The sequence below is a fragment of the Bubalus kerabau genome, chromosome 7 (assembly GCF_029407905.1).
Source record: "Bubalus kerabau isolate K-KA32 ecotype Philippines breed swamp buffalo chromosome 7, PCC_UOA_SB_1v2, whole genome shotgun sequence".
NCBI lineage: Eukaryota > Metazoa > Chordata > Mammalia > Artiodactyla > Bovidae > Bubalus > Bubalus kerabau.
Genome location: NC_073630.1, coordinates 22,004,538 through 22,031,019, shown reverse-complemented (window position 1 = coordinate 22,031,019; position 26,482 = coordinate 22,004,538). Strand labels below are relative to the sequence as shown.

The 26,482-nt window shown below is 38.3% G+C and overlaps 1 protein-coding gene and 1 non-coding gene across 4 annotated transcripts in view; one reads left to right on the top strand and one right to left on the bottom strand.

Moving 5' to 3' along the window:
• The window catches only part of EMCN (endomucin), a 128,360-nt gene that overhangs the window by 86,510 nt on the left and 15,368 nt on the right, over nt 1–26,482 (top strand). For 2 of the 3 annotated variants that reach the window (XM_055587808.1, XM_055587810.1), the window contains 6 exons: nt 11,560–11,652; nt 12,082–12,135; nt 14,484–14,579; nt 19,218–19,242; nt 20,393–20,454; nt 26,371–26,444. In XM_055587808.1, coding sequence (XP_055443783.1) covers nt 11,560–11,652; nt 12,082–12,135; nt 14,484–14,579; nt 19,218–19,242; nt 20,393–20,454; nt 26,371–26,405 — 365 coding nt within the window. In that variant the 3' untranslated portion in view covers nt 26,406–26,444. The remainder of the gene's footprint in view (nt 1–11,559; nt 11,653–12,081; nt 12,136–14,483; nt 14,580–19,217; nt 19,243–20,392; nt 20,455–26,370; nt 26,445–26,482) is intronic. The other variant, XM_055587809.1, reaches the window with a different exon arrangement.
• Nucleotides 16,601–16,673, bottom strand: TRNAY-AUA (transfer RNA tyrosine (anticodon AUA)). The gene has a single exon. It is a non-coding gene; the product is annotated as a tRNA-Tyr (tRNA).

Genomic DNA, 26,482 nt, shown 5'->3' with positions numbered 1-26,482 from the left:
CTCTGCATTCAAGTGGGTATATCTTTACTTTTCTCCTTTGTTTTTCACTTCTCTTCTTTTCACAGCTATTTGTAAGGCCTCCTCAGACAGCCATTTGCTTTTTTGCCCTTCTTTTTCTTGGGGATGTTCTTGATCCCTGTCTCCTGTACAGTGTTACAAACCTCCATCCATAGTTCTTCAGGCACTCTGTCTATCAGATCTAATCCATTAAATCTATTTCTCACTTCCACTGTATAATCATAAAAGATTTGATTTAGGTCATACCTGAATGGTCTAGTGATTTTCCCTACTTTCTTCATTTTAAGTCTGAATTTGGCAATAAGGAGTTCATGATCTGAGCCACAGTCAGCTCCCAGTCTTGTTTTTGCTGACTGTATAGAGCTTCTCCATCTTTGGATGCAAAGAATATAATCAGTCTGATTTTGGTGTTGACCATCTGGTGATGTCCATGTGTAGAGTCTTCTCTTGTATTGTTGGAAGAGGGTGTTTGCTATGACCAGTGCATTCTCTTGGCAAAACTCTATTAGCCTTTGCCCTGCTTCATTCTGTATTCCAAGGACAAATTTGCCTGTTACTCCAGGTATTCTTGACTTCCTAGTTACATATGAAAAAGCTTCTCGATGTTTTCTGGTCATATTATCCAAATTGTGAATTTAAGGTAAGACAATGTATATATTTGGGGAGAGAGATGAGAATAGTCTAAAACTTTCAGAATGCTGCAAAAATTTCATTAATCTCATTGCTAATTATGCCATTAGCAAGTAAAAGATGAACTCAACTCACTTAAAATCTCTTGGTTGCATGGCTTTATGGAAAGGAAACGGAAAGGGTTTTGAGTCATGCTTGCCTTATGTCTTAGCTCTTCCACTTCTTGTCAGATGTGTTACCTCATCTCTGTGAGCCACAGTATCTCTGTTTACAGTACAGAATAAAAATGTTTAAGAATAAGGTAAGTTAGTGTGTATGGAAGTAATTAGCATGGTCCATTTATTCTTTGTATATGTATATAATTTTCTGGAATATAATAACTATATTAAATCACAAAATAAAATATGTCCTCCTTCTACATATATTTCTATGGTTACTTAAAGTAAACAAATCTCTAGTTATGGTTACTACTGGGTTACAGGGTGCTGTTACCCCTGGTTAGTTATGCTGATGACCCAAAGCAAAATGAAAGAAATTTGAGATAAATTGTTTTTGCATAGCTTAAAGAATACAAGTAGGTCAGAATGTTAAGGTCTGATGAGAGAAAAAATTAATTTTTATCATGTAAAGGCGGGAAAGTTTCCTTTAAATATTTTGCCCATTGAGTACATGAGGTGTTCCATTAAGGGTGAAAATGCAGACTAGCAAGGACAAAATCTGGCTTAAAAGGAACCCTGATGAAAAAAAAAGACTTAAAATCTTAAAGCTAAAAGTCACCTCGGGCCAGGGGAGAAAGAGTTACTTCTGAGAATCACATACAGGCTATGCAGGTAAAGGAACAGCTGACTACAAAAGTAACATAATTTCAGAGAATCAAGAATAGAAGAATAGAGGAAATCTTTATTTTGTGAAGATAGTTTAACTCTGATATCAGAACTTGACATAAGTGACAAAACCACACACCAATTTTACCTACTACTCTTAGCATCAAAATCCTAACTTATTAAAATGCTAATTAATGATTTATGAATAGTTGCAGAGATATTTCCCATCTCTAACAAGGCTTAGCTTTGCTTACATTTTTGTTCTTTTAAAGTAAGTCAGGCTCTTCAGTATAAGAAGTGCTTGCTCCAGATGTTCTGTATATACAATGGAATATTACTCAACCATAAAATAATGAAACAATGTCATTTACCGAAACATGGATGGACCTAGGGATCATCATATTATGTGAAGTAAGTCAGATAGAAAGAGACAAATATCATATGGTATAATGTATATGTAGAATCTAAAAAAAAAAAAAAAAAAGATACAAATGAACTTATCTACAGAACAGAAGTAGAGTCACATATACAGGAAACAAACTTATGGTTACCAAAGGGACTAATGAAGGGTGTGGGGAGAGGTAAATTAGAAATTTGGGATTAACATGTACACACTCAGTTCAGTTCAGTCGCTCAGTCGTGTCCAACTCTTTGCGACCCCATGAATCACAGCACACCAGGCCTCCCTGTCCATCACCAACTCCCGGAGTTCATCCAGACTCACGTCCATCAAGTCAGTGATGCCATCCAGCCATCTCATCCTCTGTCGTCCCCTTCTCCTCCTGCCCCCAATCCCTCCCAGCATCAGAGTCTTTTTGAATGAGTCAACTCTTTGCATGAGGTAGCCAAAGTACTGGAGTTTCAGCTTCAGCATCATTCCTTCCAAAGAAATCCCAGGGCTGATCTCCTTCAGAATGGACTGGTTGGACAGTACTATATATAAAATAGGGAAACAAGGACCTACTGTGTAGCACAGGGAACTATACACAATATCTTGTAATGACCTGTAATAGGAAAGAATCTGAGAAAGAATATATATATATATTTTGTTTGTATGTGTATATAACTGAATCACTGTGCTGTACACTTGAGACTAACACAACATTGTAAATTAAACATATGTCAACATAAATAAATAAATGAAATTAGAGGAAAAGCATTAAAAAAATAAAAGTGACCTCAGGGATCATGTCAGTATACTGCCTCTCAAAACACAGGGTGGGACCAACTATACTCATAGCATTTATTGACTGAACTGCTGATGTGCCACTTACTTATATAATAGATCATATTCCACTCTTATAACAAAAGCCTAGACTAAACCGTGCTCTCCTTCCCTGAATGTTAGGATGCTCAGAATCAATTCTTACGGCCAACATCAGCAACCGTATTGATGCTTGGTATTAACTCTTAGAAGGAGCTTATTTGTTTCTTCCATTTGCCATTGCTTCAATTTCTTATTTCTATTTTATCCATCTTATGCTATATATCATTACTTAACTAAAATTAAAAGTTCGAGAAAGCCATAAGGGACTCCTCCAGCTCAAGTCCCTCCTCAGAGAAGTCCACAGTTCCCAGGGGGAGGATTGCTTTCATATCCTTGCCAGGCTCAATCACTGGCTGGGAGCTGCCTGCAGGAAGTATGAAACTAGTAAAAACACAAGGATGGAATTCAGAGAGCAAGTGGAGAACTTCAGTCAAAATTTATACTATCCGTAGTTCGACTTTGATGACGCGCATTCTCGTAGTCACCAGAGAGCCCTGGGACAGCAATAAGGTCTTCTGTCTTAAAAACTTTCCATAATTTATCTAATAAGTCGCTTCAGTTGTGTCCAACTCTTTGCAACCATATAGACTGTAGCCCGCCAGGCTCCTCTGGCCATGGGATTCTCCAGACGAGAATACTGGAGTGAATTGCCATGCTGTCCTCCAGAGGATCTTCCCAACCCAGGGAGTGAACCTGCATCTCTTTTGTCTCCTGCATTGTCAGATGGGTTCTTTACCACTAGTGCCACCTGGCAAGAGCCAAATGTGTACCATTCTCAGATGCCAATAGGGTAAATTTGGATATGCATTATTACAATAGACTTGCAGGTCTCTTTATTACAACAGAGTTTGTTCCAAGGGTCTCTGCCTCAAACAGCCTGCTCCAAGTTCTAGCTTGAAGTTTGCAAACTAAATTTAAGTCATAACATATCAATAATCTGATATTGAATACAGTCAACAAAAGTAAATGTCTAAGAGCAAATTTATATCATCTAAGAGCACCATACACTCACATTTAAGTGTCTGCAGAGTCATATACTTTTATACTTAGAAAATCTGAGAAAATTAGGTAAATTGACTTTGCTTGAAAGTCACAACTTTCTAGGTGCCTAATCACAATTGTACTTATACTATAAATATTATATTATTATACTGTTATAAAATAATATGGGCTTCCCTGGTGGCTCAGATGGTAAAGAATCTGCCTGCTAATGGAGAATCCTGTGTTTGATCCCTGGGTCAGGAAGATACCCTGGAGAAGAGAATGGCAACCCACTCCAGTATTCTTGCCTGGAGAATTCCATGGACAAAGGAGACTTATTGACTATAACCCATAGGGTTGCAAAGAGTCGGACAACACTGAGCAATTAACACTTTCACTTTCATAAAGTAATATATTAATATAATATAAATTAACATGTATATTAAACTTCTATATTAAGTTCAGTTCAGTCGCTCAGTCATGTCCGACTCTTCGTGACCCCATGAATTGCAGCACGCCAGGCCTCCCTGTCCATCATCAACTCCCGGAGTTCACTCAGACTCATGTCCATTGAGTCGGTGATGCCATCCAGCCATCTCATCCTCTGTCGTCCCCTTCTCCTCCTGCCCCCAATCCCTCCCAGCATCAGAGTCTTTTCCAATGAGTCAACTCTTCGCATCAGGTGGCCAAAGTACTGGAGTTTCAGCTTTAGCATCAGTCCTTCCAAAGAAATCCCAGGGCTGGTCTCCTTCAGAATGGACTGGTTGGATCTCCTTGCAGTCCAAGGGACTCTCGAGAGTCTTCTCCAACACTACAGTTCAAAAGCATCAATTCTTCGGTGCTCAGCTTTCTTCACAGTCCAGCTCTCACATCCATACATGACCACAGGAAAAACCATAGCCTTGACTAGACGGACCTTTGTTGGCAAAGTAATGTCTCTGCTTTTGAATATGCTATCTAGGTTGGTCGTAACTTTACTTCCAAGGAGTGAGCGTCTTTTAATTTCATGGCTGCAATCATCATCTGCAGTGATTTTGGAGCCTCCAAAAATAAAGTCTGACACTGTTTCCACTGTTTCCCCATCTATTTCCCATGAAGTGATGGGACTGGATGCCATGATCTTCGTTTTCTAAATGTTGAGCTTTAAGCCAATTTTTTCACTCTCCACTTTTACTTTCATCAAGAGGCTTTTGAGTTCCTCTTCACTTTCTGCCATAAGGGTGGTGTCATCTGCATATCTGAGGTTATTGGTATTTCTCCAGGCAATCTTGATTCCAGCTTGTGTTTCTTCCAGTCCAGCATTTCTCATGATGTACTCTGCATATAAGTTACATAAGCAGGGTGACAATATACAGCCTTGACGTACTCCTTTTCCTATTTGGAACCAGTCTGTTGTTCCATGTCCAGTTCTAACTGTTGCTTCCTGACCTGCATTCAGATTTCTCAAGAGGCAGGTCAGGTGGTCTGGTATTCCCATCTCTTTCAGAATTTTCCACAGTTTATTGTGATCCACACAGTCAAAGGCTTTGGCATAGTCAAGAAAGCAGAAATAGATGTTTTTCTGGAACTCTCTTGCTTTTTCCATGATCCAGAGGATGTTGGCATTTTGATCTCTGGTTCCTCTGCCTTTTCTAAAACCAGCTTGGACATTTGGAAGTTCACGGTTCACCTATTGCTGAAGCCTGGCTTGGAGAATTTTGAGCATTACTTTACTAGCATGTGAGATGAGTGCAATTTTGCAGTAGTTTGAGCATTCTTTGGCATTGCCTTTATTTGGGACTGGAATGAAAACTGACCTTTTCCAGTCCTGTGGCCACTGCTGAGTTTTCCAAATTGCTGGCATATTGAGTGCAGCACTTTCACAGCATCATCTTTCAGGATTTGAAATAGCTCAACTGGAATTCTATCACCTCCACTAGCTTTGTTCATAGTGATGCTTTCTAAGGTACATTTGACTTCACATTCCAGGATGTCTGGCTCTAGGTCAGTGATTACACCATCGTGATTATCTGGGTCGTGAAGATCTTTTTTGTATAGTTCTTCTGTGTATTCTTGCCACCTCTTCTTAATATCTTCTGCTTCTGTTAGGTCCATACCATTTCTGTCCTTTATCGAGCCCATCTTTGCATGAAATGTTCCCTTGGTATCTCTAATTGTCTTGACGAGATCTCTAGTCTTTCCCATTCTGTTGTTTTCCTCTATTTCTTTGCATTGGTCGCTGAGGAAGGCTTTCTTATCTCTTCTTGCTATTCTTTGGAACTCTGCATTCAGATGATTTTATCTTTCCTTTTCTCCTTAGCTTTTCGCTTCTCTTCTTTTCACGGTTATTTGTAAGGCCTCCCAAGACAGCCATTTTGCTTTTTTGCATTTGTTTTCCATGGGGATGGTCTTGAACCCTGTCTCCTGTACAATGTCAAGAACCTCCAACCATAGTTCATCAGGCACTCTATCTATCAGATCTAGGCCCTTAAATCTATTTCTCACTTCCACTGTATAATCATAAGGGATATGATTTAGGTCATACCTGAATGGTCTAGTGGTTTTCCCTACTTTCTTCAATTTCAGTCTGAATTTGGCAATAAGGAGTTCATGATCTGAGCCACAGTCAGCTCCTGGTCTTGTTTTTTTGACTGTATAGAGCTTCTCTCCGAGGCAGGGACGGCGGCCGAGAGGAGCTACCCAGACTTCTATATTAATTATATATATAATAAACATATTAGTATCAACACTTCTAAAGAATTTTAATTTATTTTTACTCATTTAATTTTCACAACACTATGATGAAGAAAAATTATAATCACCATGGTTTTATTTTGAAATCCAATTTTATTATTGATTTTTCTGATCACAGAAATAGCACATGCTCATAGTAAATATTTTTAAAATAACCTAGGTTTAGAGAAGCATATAATATTGTAAACAGTTAAAATACTCCATAAATGTTATCACTTATTCTCAGAATAATTTTTAACAATTTGATATATATCTTGCATATTTTTATATTTTTGGTAACATTACTAATATTGATATTTTATCAAATGCAAGATTAGAGTACATGTATTTTTAAACTCATATTTTTTCACTTCCGTCAGTTCAGTTCAGTAGCTCAGTTGTGTCCAACTCTTTGCAATCCCATGAATTGCAGCACACCAGGCCTCCCTGTCCATCATCAACCAGCAGAGTTCACTCAAACTCATGTCCATGGAGTCGGTGATGCCATCCAGCCATCTCATCCTCTGTCGTCCCCTTCTCCTCCTGCCCCCAATCCCTCCCAGCATCAGAGACTTTTCCAATGAGTTAACTCATTGCATGAGGTGGCCAAAGTATTGGAGTTTCAGCTTTAGCATCAGTCCTTCCAATGAACACCCAAGACTGATCGCCTTTAGAATGGACTGGATGGATCTCCTTGCAGTCCAAGGGACTCTCGAGAGTCTTCTCCAACACCACAGTTCAAAAGCATCAATTCTTCAGCACTCAGCTTTCTTCACAGTCCAACACTCACATCCACACATGACCACAGGAAAAACCATAGCCTTGACTAGACGGACATTTGTTGGCAAAGTAATGTCTCTGCTTTTGAATATGCTATCTAGGTTGGTCGTAACTTTCCTTCCAAGGAGTGAGCGTCTTTTAATTTCATGGCTGCAATCACCATCTGCAGTGATATTGGAGCCCAAAAAAATAAAGTCTGACACTGTTTCCACTGTTTCCCCATCTATTTCCCATGAAGTGATGGGACCGGATGCCATGATCTTCGTTTTCTGAATGTTGAGCTTTAAGCCAACTTTTTCACTCTCCTCTTTCACTTTCATCAAGAGGCTTTTGAGTGCCTCTTCACTTTCTGCCATAAGGGTGGTGTCATCTGCATATCTGAGGTTATTGATATTTCTCCTGGCAATCTTGATTCCAGCTTGTGTTTCTTCCAGTCCAGCGTTTCTCATGATGTACTCTGCATATAAATTAAATAAGCAGGGTGACAATATACAGCCTTGACGTATTCCTTTTCCTATTTGGAACCAGTCTGTTGTTCCATGTCCAGTTTGAACTGTTGCTTCCTGACTTGCATATAGGTTTCTCAAGGGGCAGGTCAGATGCTATGGGATTCCCATCTCTTGAAGAATTTTCCACATTTATTTTGATCCACACAGTCAAGGCTTTGGCATAGTCAATAAAGCAGAAATAGATGCTTTTCTGGAACTCTCTTGCTTTTTCCATGATCCAGCAGATGTTGGCAATTTGATCTCTGGTTCCTCTGCCTTTTCTAAAACCAGCTTGAACATCTTGAAGTTCACGGTTCATGTATTGCTGAAGCCTGGCTTGGAGAATTTTGAGCATTACTTTACTAGCATGTGAGATGAGCGCAATTGTGCAGTAGTTTGAGCATTCTTTGGCATTGCCTTTCTTTGGGACTGGAATGAAAACTGACCCTTTCCAGTCCTGTGGCCACTGCTGAGTTTTCCAAATTTGCTGGCATATTGAGTGCAGCACTTTCACAGCAGCATCTTTCAGGATTTGAAATAGCTCAACTGGAATTCCATTACCTCCACTAGCTTTGTTCATAGTGATGCTTTCTAAGGCCCACTTGACTTCACATTCCAGGATGTCTGCCCTAAACAACTTTTTAGATGTGGAAACTCAGACACAGAGTTGAAGTGCCTTGCCTAAGATTCCACAGCAAGTAAGTGCTCAAGTCACATTTGAGCCCAGGGACTCAGTCTTCAGAATCGTGCTCTCATCCATCCAATGCATGTCTCTTGTACCTCCTGTGCTGATAATGCTTTAGGAGTAATGTGGGATAATAAGAGTCTCAGTGAGATCCACAGAAGTCATCAGCTCTGCATGTATCATGGCCCCCTCCGTCTTAATTGCAGAAAGAATCACATTAAACTGACAGTTTATGAATTCAGCTAAGATCTGTCATTTTATCAGTGTGTTCATGTTAATGGACAGGGTTTCTCAAATTATAAGTTAATTCCCTTTAAGTGGGTCATGACTAATATTTTTTAAAAAGAAGTAAGAGTTTAGAAAACACAAGAAGTCATTCAGTGTAATATAGGTGAAGTGTGTGTGTGTGTGTGTGTGTGTGTGTGTGTGTGTGTTGATTTTTTAACTAAAGGTAGTGGTTATAAGAAAAAAATTAAATATTTATTCAAGGAGCCAACATATCCCCTTTTAAAAATATTAATTCTAGGGACTTCTGTGATGGTCTAGTGGTTGCGAATCTGCCTTCCAATGCAGGGGATTCGGGTTTAATCCCTGGTTTGCCAACTAAAATCCCACATGCCACAGAGTGGGGCAACTACTGAGCCCCTGTGCCATGTGCCAAATAAATATTTTTTAAAAAGGAGTTAACCCTATTGCCCACCTGTGGATCATTAGCAATAACAGCACTGGATACTACTACTACTACTAAGTCTCTTCAGTTGTGTCCAACTCTGTGTGACCCCATGAACTGCAGCCCACCAGGCTTCTCCGTCCATGGGATTCTCCAGGCAAGAACACTGGAGTGGGTTGCCATTTCCTTCTCCAATGCATGAAAGTGGAAAGTGAAATTGAAGTCGCTCAGTCGTGTCCGACCCTTAGCGACCCCATGGACTGCAGCCCACCAGGCTCCTCCATCCATGGGATTTTCCAGGCAAGAGTACTGGAGTGGGGTGCCATTGCCTTCTCCCAACAGCACTGGATCGTCAACACATTTTAAGTAGAAAAGCTTGGAGTTTCATCTGATCCAGATAGATTATACTCAGAACTGTAGCCACCACTTAGCCTGCCTATGAGAAGGTAATAAGGTAGAATGTGGAGTGTTGAAAATTAATCCTTGGGAAATCCCAGGAGGATTAATGCCTTTGGTTATTTAATCAGCCATCTTGTTCTCTACCAACACAACCAAAAGAGCATTCATCTTTACTAGAACACTTGACACTGGTAAAAGCAGCTAAGTACCAAGCTTTCAGCTATTTCCTACTCTTATCTTTAAAATCCCCTTTTCTGCCTGCTCAGTGCACTAGCCTGACATTTTTCTTTGTTCTTATGGGCATATATCTAGCTTCCTCCCACAGATCTCTTGCATAGAAAGAACTGTACATTTTTCTTCCCCCACGGATGTCAGAAATGCATAAGCATGCAGTGCGTGCTGGGCTGTGGGTGGCAAAGAGAGAAAGATCCCAGGCAGTCACAGGCAACATCTATTTCTTTTATGTACTTGTACATGATCTTCATATTCCTTCCCCCACGGATGTCAGAAATGCATAAGCATGCAGTGCGTGCTGGGCTGTGGGTGGCAAAGAGAGAAAGATCCCAGGCAGTCACAGGCAACATCTATTTCTTTTATGTACTTGTACATGATCTTCATATTCCTAAGGGGCCATAATTAGATGACTCTTACATCATCTGAGCAGTCAGTTATACTTTATTGCATACCCACTGTAGTCAGAACTCCATGTGAATGGTGGGAATGATGGCCCTCACACTCCAGGAACGTGCAATGCACTATAGAGACAAGGCAAACAGGTGTGATTAAAAGATACTACTTCATACTTGAAGAAAAATACAATGATTTTTCAAAATCTTTTCCAGATACAAATTACATTTTATTACAGATTCATGAGAATAAATGCTGTACACTTAGAAAACATTTAATTATCTATATTTCCTTGAAATTTATTGAGATTTATGAATTTTGAATAATGCATTTTTATTTATTATTTTTTTGTTTGAGTCATTCTGATGAAAGATGGCAGATACTCACCTAAGCCAACAAATAATAACAATCTAAAAATAATATTTTCCATGGAAAAAAAAAAGCAGTGGACATGCATCCAAGCAGCAGTCGCTCTGGAGAAAACAAACAAGTATAAATCACTGCTGAGCTTTCAAGATAAAAATGAAGGGATCTTCCATCATTTTTTCCCCCAGTTCTTCCAGTCAAAGCCTCCATTGCAGTCTTTCTCCTTGACCACTAAAGAACACTATAAACTGCATTTCTGTCCAGTTTAAGTATTTATAATAATAAAAAAAAAATCAGTATCACTCAAAGTTGTAATATCTAAAATGTGATGAATGCTTTTGCATTGATTTGCATCCCATCCCCTGGTGGCTCAGACAGTAAACAGTCTGCCTGAAATGCAGGAGACTGGGATTTGATTCCCCAGTCAGGAAGAACCCCTGGAGGAGGAAATGGGCAACCTACTCCAGTGTCTTGTATCTTGCCTAGAGAATTCCATGGACAAGGGAACCTGGTGGGCTACAGTCCATAGGGTCACAAAGAGTTGGACACGACTAAGGGCTTCCCTAGTAGCTCAGACTTAGCAGCAGCAGCAGCAGTAGCTCACATGGTAAAGAATCTGCCTGCAATGCAGGAGACCCAGGTTCGATCCCTGAGTCAGGAAGATCCCCTGGAGAAAGAAATGGCAACCTACTCCAGTACTCTTGCTTGGAGAATTCCATGGACGGGGGAGCCTGGTGGGCCCAGTTCATGGGATCTCAAAGAGTCGGACACGACTGGGTGACTAACTTTCAACTTTCACTTTTCAAGAGACTTACACCTCTTACAGTAGGTGATATGGGCTATAGTCTAAAATGAGAAACTTGTTCAAGTTTTATTTCTGGCCAGTTCTTGAAGATATAATACTAACACCCAGGCTTTGTCATGCCAAATTTAATCATCTATACAGGAGGAACACATGATTTAATGTACAGTTGTATGTATCCCATTATTCAGTGATAAACAGTTTTTACAGATCATCCAAAATGCCAACGTTTTGAATCTGCAAAGAAATCCAGAAAGAAAAGTAAATACTATAATCTGACTCTGACTCTAGATTTATTGTTTTCCTACAGTTAACACTTCACCACCAGAAGCATCATCTTTCAGAACCACTACATTATCCTCAATATCAGTTACAACTGCAGAAAACATCTCCCCATCTCAAGGTATGAATTCTGTGTGCATGAGTGGAAGCTTGCTTTGGTTGACTACTCCTCACCAAGAAACTGTCACCAATTTAAAAAAACAGACTACTGAGATATAACTGATATAGAAAAACAGACTGCACATTCTCAGAAAGGAAGGGGGCATGAGGAGACTTTTGGAGGGGATGGCTATGTCTGTTACCTTGATTGTGGGGATGGCTTCAAGGGTATGTGCTTGTGTCCAAACTCTTCAGACTGTATACATTAACTCCCTACCAATCTCGAGTCATAACACAGGACTCTTTCAGAATGAGATAAAATGTTTTCACTCGAAGCTTCATACCTATCCATCACAGAGGCTACCTAAATAGAGAGTGGGGAGGTGAGGAAGGCTTATGAGGACTAGCACACATTAACCTAAGCTGACATTTTTTTTTCTTAAAATAATAGGCCTTGAGAATGCAAAAAATGCAAGCGCTTCTATAACCAGCCCTTCTTATTCCAGTGAGTAACACATATATCTTCATTCAATGCAGTAAGTAGATCTGCAGAATGTTTGAATGTCACCAGTAAGGGAAAGGATTCAACTATAAACAGCCTTTTCTCAACTTTACTTAATCTGCAATCCCATTATAATCCCATATAACTGCTTTGAAAGTTTTCTTCTATTGAATCTTGTTTTAAAGAATACACTTTGAGCATTTTTTTCCTTACTTTGCTGCTGTGCTGCTGCTGCTAAGTCGCTTCAGTTGTGCCTGACTCTGTGCGACCCCATTGATGGCAGCCCACCAGGCTCCCCCATCCCTGGGATTCTCCAGGCAAGAACACTGGAGTGGGTTGCCATTTCCTTCTCCAATGCATGAAAGTGAAAAGTGAAAGTGAAGTCGCTCAGTCGTGTCCGACTCTTAGCGACCCCATGGACTGCAGCCCACCAGGCTCCTTCCTTACCTTAGTGCCAAGCAATTACCACCAGAGGTCATGGTGAATTGATGGGGCTAGCCTCAAATAAGCCAAAATGCACAGGCAGAGATCTCCATAAAAATGAAAATTCACCTTTACAGAACTTTATCTTAATGTCAAAAACAGTCTTTTAACAAATTCTCCATTTTAGCAAAAACATATATATATATATGTATATATCTTATAACATACTGTATATACTAACACTGAATAGAGAGGATATTCATGAATTTCCCTGGAAATTAAGAATAAGATGAATATATTATATGCAGCTGTGATGAAAAAAGATTGTCTTAGGTTTAGGTAAAGTCATCCCATTCAAGAAGTCAGCACCGCATTTATGGAGCTGCTGTGTCATGGCGTCTTCATTTCAGGAAGCGCTAGTGACCGCCTGCAAGATCTACTATGAACCCAGCAAGACCTGCTTAAAACAATTATTTAACCATAACAGTGAAGTGTAACCCACCCTACAAATGAATTGGAGAGCTATTCTCAACCCCTGATAAATATAAGCATTACATACGCAAGTAGATGAGAACACCTAACTGACTAGTAACTGTAACTTCTGTATCTCTGCTTAAATTCCTGTGACAGCTTTTTCCTTTCATCACTCTTGTTTTAACCTGGGAAATCACTGCCAGAAAAGAAGGCAAATTCTAAAACACACAGCAAAACCCCTCCATTAATAAGAACAGGAAAAACTCACCCTAATTACTATGGCAGCAGCCCCACACCCACAAGTAGATATTCATAAATACACACATATTTCTTAGGCCACGTTGTTGCACTGTAATATCCATTTATATTCAGTTATGTTCTAATTTTCAGATATTATTACAGAAAGATATTTGTGATTTTCTTAGGAAGTCAGCTTTATGACCAGAGTATTTTCAATAGAACCAGTAAGAGATATATCTTTTTTTCTTTTAGTTTTATCGAGATACAATTGACATACAACAGTGTATAAGCTTCAACGGTACTTACATCATAAAACTTATCACAATAGTAAACATCCATCATCTCATATAGATATAAAATTAAAGAAATATAAAAATATTGTGATGAGAATTCAAGACTTTGTTACTCTCTTAACTTTCATATATAACATTTGTTGTTGTCTTTCAGTCACTTAGTCGTGTCCGACTCTTTGTGACCCCATGGACTGCAGCACGCCAGGCTTCCCTGTCCTGCACCATCTCTCAGAGCTTGCTCAAACTCATGTTCTTTGAGTCAGTGATGCCATCCAACCATCTCGTCCTCTGTCATCCCCTTCTCCTCCTGCCTTCACTCTTTCCCAGCATCAGGGTCTTTTCTAATACGTCAGCGCTTTGCATCAGATGGCCAAAATGTTGGAGCTTCAGTTTCAGCATCAGTCCTTCTAATGAATATTCATACATACAGCAGTGAATATATAACATACAACAGTGTTAATTATTAATATATTTAGCAAGTTGTACATTATATCCCTAGTACTTTTCATCTTCTAATTAGAAGTTTGTGCTTTTGACTCCCTTCATCCAAGCTATACATTAGTAGCCTCAATATAAAGTAGCGAAGAATATAAAGCATGCATGTGGGTCTGGTTCTAAGGGACATCGTCTGTGTGGTCAGTCTCCCATTTCCTCATTCCTTCAGTCACCAAGAGAGTCTTCCTTAGATTTGGAGTTTTATTTCAGAAAGGCTACAAGACTGACATCAAGTGGGTACATCAGAAATAACAACTAAAGCATAATCCATGAATCAGATATATCTTCTTTGCTTAAAATGTAATGTTTTTAATAGAATGGTGTTTAAAGAAGAAAGGAAGCATGCATGCTTTTTCTCAGTTCATAAACTATGTGTTATGAGATTCAATACCCACTCTAACTGACAATGTCTCCAATACTTTTTAGGTATTATTTTGCCCATGGTTATTGCTTTGATTGTAATAACACTTTCAGTCTTCGTTCTGGTGGGTTTGTATCGAATGTGCTGGAAGACAGACCCAGGTAGGTAACCATGTTTTGTTTCATTTTGTTTTCCTAAAAGGAGGATATGGTTGCTCAGCCTAAACTTGAATTTAAACTCTTAGTGAGAGAGAGGAAATTTACACAAGAATGAAATGCTATATTGGTTGATCACAGAAATACAGAGAAAGGGTAGGAATCAATTGAGTGCTGGTGAATGTAAGGAATTAACTACTAATGGCAGGTGGGGGCTTCCCTGGTGGCTCAGATGGTAAAAAAATCTGCCTACAATGCCAGAGACCTGAGTTCTATCCCTGGGTCGGGAAGATCCACTGGAGAAGGGAATGGCTACCCACTCCATTATTCTTGCCTGGGGAATTTCACGGACAGAAGAGCCTGGCAGCCTACAGTCCATGGGGTCACAGAGTCGGACACGACTGAGTGACTAACACTTTCACTAATGGTGGATATTATCGGATACGGGCATGTTCTTTTTAACGAAAAAGCCCTAGTTTTGTGGCTGGTTGGGGAGTATGGTATTAAAGATGGCATAAAATGACATGCCTTAGCTATAATGAAGACTTGTTCCATTACCATGTAACAGAATAAAGAGAAATACTGGGACCCATAATTTCCCTGTGGGACCCATAATTTCAAGAAGAGTGTTTTGTGTCTTACTTCCCTCTTGGGGAAGACAGCTTCCTTCCTATGAAAGTGTCTTCCAGGACTGTTGTGTTCTACTAATTTAATTAGTTCTTCCAGATCAAACACTATTGCCATTTTTAGAGGGATTCTAGTTCCACAATTCTTTGTGATCCTCCTAAATCTCTCCATTAGCAATGAAAAGTCTTGCTTCTTTCATTTGAAATGACACTGCCTTCTTTTACATCCTCACTGTTTGTTTTCTTCTTTTTGCTGTTTCATCTTCTCCTCCCTGCCTCTTGAATATTTATGGCTCCCCTAATTGCATTTTATTTTAAAGTGTTTTTTAAAATAAACTTTTAAACTTAAGGATAGATTTAGGTTTACAGAAAAGTTGTGAAGATAGTTATAGAGAGTTTTCTTAATAATAATTAATAATACCTTTATTATTAAACTCTTACATTAATATGATATAATTGCCACAATTAACCAAAATTGATATATTATTAACTAAAGTCCCCATTTTATTCAAATTACTTTCAATCTTTATTCAGTCTTTTTTTCTGTTCTAGGAACTTGAGCACTCTTCATTGGATGCTTGTCTAAATCCCCTTTCAGTTCTCAGGAACTCGCCTATGTTACGTTAAACTTTAATCTGTCTTCTCATTTCAGACACCTTCCTGGTTGTATTAATATAATGGAGCTCTATGTATTCTGCTTCATCCATGTTATTCCTTCTCCTAGAATGTCCAGCCCGCTGCTTAACTTTTATAATACACCTAATCACCTTCTTATTCATTAGGATTTACCTTAAAAGCAGATTTAATCTATATTTTCTTAACATCTCATCTCTTTAAGCAGAGTAGAGTGTTTTGACTCTATAGAATTTGACTCTATAGATATTATTCATCACATTATAGCGTAGTTACTTCTGTATAAGCCTACTTCCTCTGCAAGTCAAACATCTTATTCTGTTTAGGCTGTTGTAACAAAAATGCTTTAGACTAGATGACTTAAACAACAAAAATTTATTTCTCACAGTTCTGGAGCCTAAGTTCAATCAAAGCTCCATCAGATTTGACATCTGATGAAAACACTCTTCCTGGTTTTTATACTTGCCTGTGTCTTCACGTGGGAGAAGGGACAACAGAACTCTCAGGGTCTTTTTAACAAGGGCACGAAGCCTTTCCTGAGGACTCTTCCCTCATGACCTAATTGCTTTCCAAAGGCCCAGCATCCTAATACCATCATATTGGGCAAAAAGATTTAACATATGAATGTTAGACTAGACTAGACTAAGTCTTTCAGTCGTGCCCGACTCTTTGCTACCCCATGGACTGTAGCTTACCAGGCTCCTCTGTCCATGGGATTTTCCAGGCAATAGTACTGGAGTGGATTGCCATTTCCTTCTCCCAGGGGATCTTCCTGACCCAGGGATCGAACCCGGGTCTCCTGCATTATAGACAGGCGCTTTACCGTCTGAGCCACCAGGGAAGTCTGAATGTTAGGGGGACACAAACTTTCAGTCCATAGCATCAGACAGCCCCTCCAAGTCACAAACTACATATCACTCACGTTGCATTGTGGGTAACACAGAGCAGAGAGAGCCTGACTGAATCTTGTAAATTGTAGTGAAATAAAACCTTTCCTTTCCTCACTTTAATTCTAAATAGTTCCCTAATAGAACTCTACCTAAGACTCATATACTGTTAAAAGAGTAAAAGTCACTCATCTTTATAACATATATGAGCCATGCCCTTTTTCGTTCGCCCTGTGGGCAGTGTGCCCCGGGACACTATGAACGCTGTCCTGAGGCCAATCCCTGGCCCTGCAGGGTGTGGACAGCTTGGCGCCTGCGCCTGACACTGCAAAGGGAAGTAATGAGATGAAAACAGCAGCATTCGTTTTAGCTCTTGCTGCAAAATAAGAAGAAAACAAATCAATGTCTTTCCCTTTGGGAGTTAAGTGAATAAACTTCTTAATAATGTCTGAACTGTTTCCTCACTCAGTTTCCAGAGGGGAAGTAGCATTTTTATAAACCAGTTTGATTTCTCTAAGTTCCTAAACCACCAATCAGGAAATCAACCAATCAAGTGGAAAACAGAGAGTGCTGAGTATATAGAATAGGAAAAAAATCTGTGGACTAAAGACATTTGTAAAAATACTGTGTACTGAAACACTGCTTTGCATAGGGAGATTTGTAAATAAATTATTTGAAAAGTTGGTGATGATGAACCATACCATTTAGGAAAAAAAACGTGTAAGATTCCTACCACTATGGAATTATTCTAAAGACAGGGAGTAGTTTATAACCAAATTGGGCAGTTGGACAATTAGCCAAATCCATTTGATTGTTGTCAGCTTTGTTTTTTACACAGAATTTACAGCATTGTTATCTTAAATTAGCACCATAAAACACCTGCAGTTAATCGCTCTTCAAGTATGTGGGTGAGACTTCATTAAGTTCAGAAAATTCGTAAACCCACTCTACTCTCTGGAAGCCAACATGTATGAAACTAAACTTACCTGGCGGAGAAGGCAAAGGCACCCCACTCCAGTACTCTTGCCTGGAAAATCCTATGGACGGAGGAGCCTGGTAGGCTGCAGCCCATGGGGTCGCTAAGGGTCGGACACGACTGAGCGACTTCAATTTCACTTTCCACTTTCATGCATTGGAGAAGGAAATGGCAACCCACTCCAGTGTTCTTGCCTGGAGAATCCCAGGGACGGGGAAGCCTGGTGGGCTGCCGTCTATGGGGTCACACAGAGTCGGACATGACTGAAGCGACTTAGCAGCAGCAGCAAACTTACCTGGATAATGCTGACGTAGTGTGACCCTTAACCCTATTGAGAATGGCATATATGCATAAAGTAATCTGCTGGTGAGCATCTGTCTGCTAGTGAACCCATATTACAGTCTTCTAAGGAAAAATATTAAAGCAAGCATACAAGAAAATATCTGTTCATCCTGCAACAAGGCTATGAGCATTACAGGTGATATCATATATAACAGTTATAGTGGGAATTTTTAAATATTGTTAAAACATTTAACTGATGGTAGGAAAGATGAAGTTAGATCTAGTTGGTAAACAGCGTATGTTGGAGTATCTTAGCCAAAGTGACAGAAATAGAAGTAGCCAAAACTTGAGTGGAAATCAAGGTCTTTATAAGACAATAATGGTCAAAGTCAGGAGAATGATATTCAAAGGCATATCCTGATGACCAGAGCTATTATAGATGTGAAAGGAAATCCAAGAGATAAGAACCAGTAGCCATGGAACAAATCGCAGTAAAATCAGGAACAAAGCAGGGACTTTAAGCAATTCCATTAACTATTTTGACTAATAGGCCATAGATTAATGCAAGTTTTGACCAGCACTTCCTGCTCCTACGAGGCTATGGTCCTATGCAAAATGAATCACCCTGTGTTCACAGTCTAACCAAATGCTTGTGGACCAGCCTGGCAAAGCGGGTGGAAGATTAGCTGCAGTTAGTAGCCTCAGTGACATTTTTCAGGGTACTTTTGAGAGGCTGAATCCATGGGCTTCAGATGCAATTAGAAGCAATATCTGCCTCATGGCTCACAACAGATATGGAGACTTGGGTCCCCAGAAAGAGCAACGTACAAAGAAAAGCCAAAAAATCAATTCTCAGTTCTGAAAAGGTAATTCAAGACTTTGAGGCTAATTTGTTTTCAGAGATATTGAAATAAATGGAGACAGTTTTTGGTGTCTGTGGAATGTGTGATAATAGATAATATTCCACACTGTGGTATGAACCTGTAAGGTTAAAATCAGTCCAGAACCCAGTTCAGTGGAGTTTGCCTGTTTGAGACTAGACTGTGAATGTATTAGCTATGACTGAGGAATGAGTGGTAATCATCTCCAGGGAAATGATCAGGGGGACAAGGAATAGGGGGAGAGATTAAAAAGTTCAGAATTGGCTTTAGAAGCATCTTTGCATAGAAAGTGGCGGGAGTCTCAGGGTTTTTGTAGCCAAGCTGTTAGCAATTCTAATAACAATTTCCTCGTCTCCTAGGCACACAGGAAAATGGAAATGAACAGTAAGTAACTCTGCATCATTTTTTTTTTTCTAGAAGCTCTATTTTTTACATAAGGAAAAGCATTGATCCTCTACTCATACTTTTGTTTTTTAAAGCATTTGGGTAGAAGGTACAATATCTGGGATTTGGCCACCTATTTGTCAGGGAGCTTTCTCTATTCAAAAGAAAAATCCCAACAACTAAAAGAGAAGATTCCTCTTAAGCTTGGATAAAGTAGTAAAATTACAAATAAAAAGTTGAAAAGGAAGATAGAGGAGTGAATACAACCATGAGGAAAAAAATCATAGACAAACATATCTAGATTTTTAAAATAGCTTTCCCATAGAAATTTTCAATATGCTTCTCACAATTAGGTAAAATCATGCCTACACCTTGAGAGAGCTCTGAGTGGCTTTACTTTAACAGTAAATGGTTACCCTGCTTGGGCTTTATTAAAACAAACAAAGCAGTCCTTAGCAATCCAGTCAAGTGCTACCCTCAAGATGCAGCAAAGAGGCACACTATTTTAATGTCAAAACCAAATTCTGTGTTTTCTGTGTTGATCTGTCTTTATAGCCTTACTTGTGGGTGTTTTTGTATATTCACTGGGTCATGAACTTTAAGAATAATGTCCCTATACCACCTGGCCTTCCAAATTTAAAGTATAGGTTCTTGAAATGTCCAAGGAGAGGAACTGGGGTTTGAAACTATTTTGAACTGAGAAGGGTTAGGTGGGAACTCTTGTTGAAATAGACAGTTCAGACACTACACTGCAATATCCATGACCCCATGAAAATGAATGTCCCCAGAACTCAGACCAGTCTAAAAAGTTTGGAAACTCTTCTATGTCTTCCTCCTCACAATTCAGAAATGAAGGCACGTGTAAAATGGACTCTGAGACAAGTGTTTCATATGACCCATTTTGACATTTAGTTTATCTGATGATCATCACTGTAACAGAATGACAGAGATTTATTGACTTGATTCCAGAAGTGAAAGTGCTATAAGTTTGTGTCTGTATATGAAGAGACACAAGTTTTGCAATAGAAACACCTAAAAATATATATGTACATGTATCTTTGTCTCTCTGTTTATATTATGTTTTCTTTGTTTCACAGATATGTAATACTAATTACTATGGTGTTAACTTAATATTTTCTGTTTCAAATAGACCTCAGTCCGATAAAGAGAGTGTGAAGCTTCTCACTGTTAAGACAATTTCTCATGAGTCTGGTAAGCTCCCAATATGTTGATTAGATGAAAAATGGTTATTTCAAAATCTAACTTGAATTTGTTTGTTACCACAATAAAAAAAGCATAACTTCTTTAAAAATAATTATTAACCCCAAGAAATAAAGAAATTCTCCTATGAAGGAAAAGTGAGCCCTAGAAATACCGTTTGGGATAAGATATTAGACTATCTGACTTTGATAGGTTGCATGTAGATGTATTCTAAAGAATGAGTGATGACTAGAGGCATTTTCTATCCTGCAGTGGTGGCAGAAAAAACATTAAGCATGCCACAGGGTTTTCTTTTAAAAGTATTATTGTTATTTTGTTATGTTTTTGGTAATGGCTGTGTATAACCACTTGGAACTTGGATTCATCAGTTAAAATGTAAATCATATCTTGTATCATTTCACATCATTTTAATTGAGCTTCTCAATGAGGACAAAACACAATTTTCTATTGATATAGTTTATATTTCTTTTTCCAGTTTCTTAGGTTTTTATTTTGTTTGGTTTGAAATGTAAAAAGTTTTTCAACATATAGATATGATTTGTATGAGTTATATTTGTATCAAGAATAATGAAAAGTGGGATGCTAGATAGCTTTTAAAAATTAAAAAAAAAAAAGGCAAATTCCTTTTTTGTACTGAGTAGACCAAATATTTAAAACTCCAATATTCCAAAACAAAAAAATAAAAAGTAATTTTAGTTTTACAAAACAATCTAGGTGGCTCTAACAAATATCAAGTTATATCCAAGATACTTAAAATATTCAATCACCCCAATTTTACCTATACAAAGTAGTCCCAGAATACATATGTTATGTTAAAGTGAAAGATATCAGATGATAAACATTGTAAACATATTGCAGAAAACAATTTTGTAAAACAAAACTAAATATAGTCCCAATTCAAGAGCAAGATATCAAAGACTGATAGGGGTCCCAATTTCAGGTAGAGGATTCAAATTAGAACAAATTACAAACAAGAACTGAGAAGCAAGGGCACCCAAGATCTGCAGAGACATGGTCAAATCCCTCATGTGAGCATTTTCTTGAGACTTTCAGTGTTGTATCTTTCTGTTCTTTATTCCCACATTGCTTTCTTAAAGGTAACCATCTGAATGAGTGAAAGAGTAAAATTCATTCACAGAATACTTGGAAACCACTCACCAGTTTCTCCTAGCTGTTCACCAGCTTTGACTAAGTAGCCAAGCCTATTCTGCTTGGTCAGGAAGGGACAGGCCAGAAGCCTGGATGTGAACTAATCATGAGTAAGCTCATGGGGATCTGGAGCGTGACCACACCGTTTATCAAGAAAAGTTCTCAGAATCTGCCTATATCTTGTAAGCTGCATCACAGTAATTTCATGCACTCTCCTTTATTTCCTGGGAAATTTAACCAAATTGCTCAGCAACTTCTGGGGCTCTCCAAGCTCTGAGCTAGAAGCCCCTAGAGGGAAGCCCATAGCTGTTCTGGGGATGAGGGGGCTAGGATCAGGACCACCTGGTCTACCAGGGAAATGATAATTGACACCAGAATCAAGACTTTTGGAAGGGGAAATTGCCAGAGAACCTTGTGCTTCTTGGTTGCAAATTTGCTGATTCTTCTTTAATGCCCAAGGATAATTCTGTATAAGCTGATATCACCCACTCTCATAGTAACTGCAATAATAAGTGGGTAAACCATGATGGGATGGTTCAGAAGGCCCTTAACTCTCCAAACTTCCTTTTCTTCAGAAGTAGCTTTTCTGGTCATAGGTCTAAGGAGGAAATATTACTATGGAAATAAAAATGTCTAGTCTTTGGTACTCTTATTACTGTCAATCTCAAGTTAGGAAGCACATCTCTTTCAATAAAATAACTTCTCAAAGCTCAACCTAGCTGATTATAGAAAATATTTGGTAATAGAGCTAAAATGAAATTGGTGACTCAGAGTTGATTTCAATAGCCTAGAACTGATCATCTAAAACATACTGCTTTTCAAATGCTTTTTGTACTACCACAGTTTTTATTAAACTTGATTAAAGTCTCTCCACCATTAACAGGACTTGATGGCTTCTGAAACATCTGAAAACAAATCTCTTTCCCTCTCTTCCCATCTTTTGAGATTTATTTGAATATTCTTTCTTTATAAAATTATTCTCACCACACTCAAAGGAAGTTACAGTATCATAATTATTTTTACCTAAATATCCCTTCCCTAATAGTTACATCTTTCCTAAAATATAACTAGAATAAGGTCTGAAATAATTATAAAAATAAAGTCTAAATTTCTATCTCATATATAAAAAATTTTAAATATTTAAAAAATATAGAAAAGAATTTGATAGAACAAATATGTGACTACCCACCATTCAGAATTTATGGTTATTACTTTTCATGGTATTTGCTATATGGCCTAAGAAACATACCAACAAACATTTGTTAATTAACACAGCAAGGTTAGTAACATGAAATTTGAGCTTCAGTGGTCTTAAGAATTAATTGGATTAGTCAAAGGTCAATTTATAAGCTCCAGTCTTATATCTCAAAATAAATTTTGCCATTTTAGAGGTCAATAAATCATGTTTCCAAGGAAACAGAGCTCTGTAGCAACCCACCTTCAGGGAAAATGCCAGTGATACTAAACTTCCTGGGTTTCTATAAGCCTCTATGCTTAATGGTTATTGTTCTGAATGTTTTCTCCAGATAAAGCAGTTCCTTGCCCCAAATCTTCCTCCTCTGATTGTCTTGATGTTTATCCATCCATATTTTCTGATTCCTCTAAGTCTGATCTTTCTCAACCAGATATTTTTGTTGAAAATGTAGTCCATAAATGTTTAAAGTTTGATTATTTCAATTGGGAGCTTTCTTTATTGTAAAAGAAAAAGCCTGAGTATACATGAGAATGTGCTTTCAGAAAAAAAAATAAGCACCAAACATAGCAGATCATGAAGCCCTGTATAAGAACATACAAGATGCCTCTCAGATTTAATTAAAAATCTTGGCAAGTTAAACATCACCATGATTGATTGCAAAATATACATGTGACATGAGGCATTTTAAACTGATTCCCACTTACACCATATGTCAGAAAGTTAACATAGGTTATCTCATTTTTAACATGTAAGGTTATAAAAATATGAACAAAATTGCCTAAATTAAGGAATACATGATTCCACAAAAGAAAGAAAACACAGTAACACTGAATTTAATTTCAAAGTATTACTTGATTTTGAACCTTTTGAAGGGAGAAAAAGCAGATCTGAATTCATTATAATTTTACTTTTCTTAGAAAACACTGATAAATTTGTATTATCTTATATTAAGTTCCAATGCTTCAGCATGCTTTCCATGATATGCCAGATTTCTCTTGCTCAATTTTTGAACCATTTAATATTAATAACACAAACTCTTCAGATGTCACTCACCTCCTATCCACTGTCCGCCTCACTGAACTAAGGAAAGACAGCACCTTGGTCTTCTTTGTCTTTCCCACCTGCCCCTCCTACCCATGGTAATAATGTGGTAATTACACATTATTTATATATTGTTAGTATACCAGCACTAGTTAGTATGTTATGGTAATTATTCATTAAATATACACTTTTCTGTTTATTTTTACAAATAAAAGTTCATTTATAAGTAGAAATGAACAGAATTGTAAAGATGAGCAAAAGATTCATAGATGTATAAAGCCATACAGAGATTCAAAATCTATCTTTTTAGCCCTTCAATTTTGACTCAGTCTCTGATGAAGGTGAAAGAGGAGAGTGAAAAAGCTGGCTTAAAACTCAACATTCAAAAAAGGAAGATAATGCATCCAGTTCTATCACTTCATGGGGAATAGATGAGGAAAGAGTGAAAACAGTGTCAGATTTCATTTTCTTGGGCTCCAAAATCAATGTGGACGGTGACTGCAGCCACTAAATTAAAAGACACTTGCTTCTTGGAAGAAAAGCTATGACAAACCTAGACCGTGTATTAAAAAGCAGAGACAGCACTTTGCCGACAAAGGTCTGTATAGTCAAAGCCATGGTTTTTCCAGTAGTCCTGTTTGAATGTGAGAGTTGGACTATAAAGAAGGCTGAGCACCAAAGAATTGATTCTTTCAAATTGTGGTGCCAGAGAAGACTAGCACCCTCTTGGACCCTCTTGAGGGTCTCTTGGAGAGCAAGATCAAACCAGTCAAGCCTAAAGGAAATCAACCCTGAATATTCATTGGAAGGACTGATGCTGAAGCTGAGGCTCCAATACTTTGACCACCTGGTGTGAAGAGCCAACTCATGGAAAAACCCTGATACTAGGAAAGATTGAGGGCAGGAGGAGAAGAGAGCAACAGAAGATGAGATGGTTGGTTGGCATCACTTACTCAATGGACCTGAGTTTGAACTAACTCTGGGAGATAGTGAAGGACTGGGAAGCCTGGCATGCTGTAGTTCATGGGGTTGCAAAGAGTCAGACACGACTTCGGGACTGAACAACAACTGCCTTTGCACTAAGGCTTCCTTGCCTGTCCCAGATGTACATGGTCTTTTCACTAACTGTTGATTTGGCAGGTCAGCATGCACTGCTGCCTTGGAATATTTCTTAATGGCTTCAATTGCCATTTTAATATTTGACCTCAATATGCATAATGTAGAATGGAGAAAATAGAGAATAGAAAAAATTAAAAATTACTTATAAGAGACAACCTGGCATCAATACTGGCATTTCCTTCCAGTTGTGCTTTTCTAGGTATAGTTGTATTTTGTTTGCTTTTACCATATATGTCATCATTATAAGTATTATTAGAATCATATAATTATTTAATCTCTTCACACTTTCTATTCCCAGCTAGACAGACTGTGGGAGTTATTAAGGGAGATATTAACAATTGTAGCAATTTTCATATGAATTGTTTATGTGACTTCTGGTGGATGATAGGGGTTCAATAAATGTTTCTTTTGTTTACTTCTTATTCCTGTACTTTATAGCCATGGATTCCAGGAGGTGCTGTGCCTTTTGTAAAATATGCAATAGTGAGCGAAGCATTGTGCTGGGCCGGGAGCTATGAGGGCTATTGCTCAGAGCCAGACATTTCTTGAAACACAAAATTTAAGGAGCTATTGAAGGGTAATCCCAGGTTTGTTCTTCTTAGATCTCTGGTACTATTATCCCCATGACAGTGCAGGTAAGAGATGAATCAGTCAAGTCCCCAGAAGATGGTCCTAACTGGCAGATAAAAGCCAGAGCAAAGCAATGACATTTATTCTCAAAGCTGGAGACCTTGACCGATATTGGTTTTGTAAAGCATGACTGATGTTGATACTTGAATCTACATGAAAGACACAGGTAATGTGAAAGGCTTTGACCACAGATCCAAGAGCACATGAAAATGCTCATGGTCTTTCAGCTTCGCATCATCCTAAGTTAATATTTATCTTTATATCGGATGATGGAAAAACACTGTTATTTTGAGTAATGTTCCCTGCATTGCTTTGTATGTCATCAAAATATTCATGTAAGCCTATAAATTCATTTTCACAAAACTCTCACTGAATTATTTAAACAGAGGAACCTTGAATGTTTTTCCGATAAAATAGCACTTTAAATATATGACATAGTTTTGCTTAGGCAAAGCCAGCTCATGGACCAAGCAAAATTCAATAACTCATTCTCTCAGGTGCCTCTTGCTATCACCTCTCAGCTCACATCATCTACCCACAGGGAGCGAGTCAGCATCACTCCTCTAGGGTAAAAATAAACAATGGCCAAAAAAGCTTATAAATCTTGGTGAAGGATTTCCAGGCAATAAATACCAAGAGGTAAATTGTGGCTCTGATGACATTCTTGAGGGGAAATTGGACTTTCCTTGGGAAAAAAAAAAAAAAAACAAGCTGAGAAACTTTTATTTTCATCCTTATTCACTCTCTGAGCAAAACATATCTTCTGTTTTTAGGGGAGCACTCTGCACAAGGAAAAACCAAGAACTGACAGCTTGATGAATCCTCTCCACACCTGGGCAATAAATATGTAAGTTTCCTAATTTCATTCACTGAGATACTCATTAA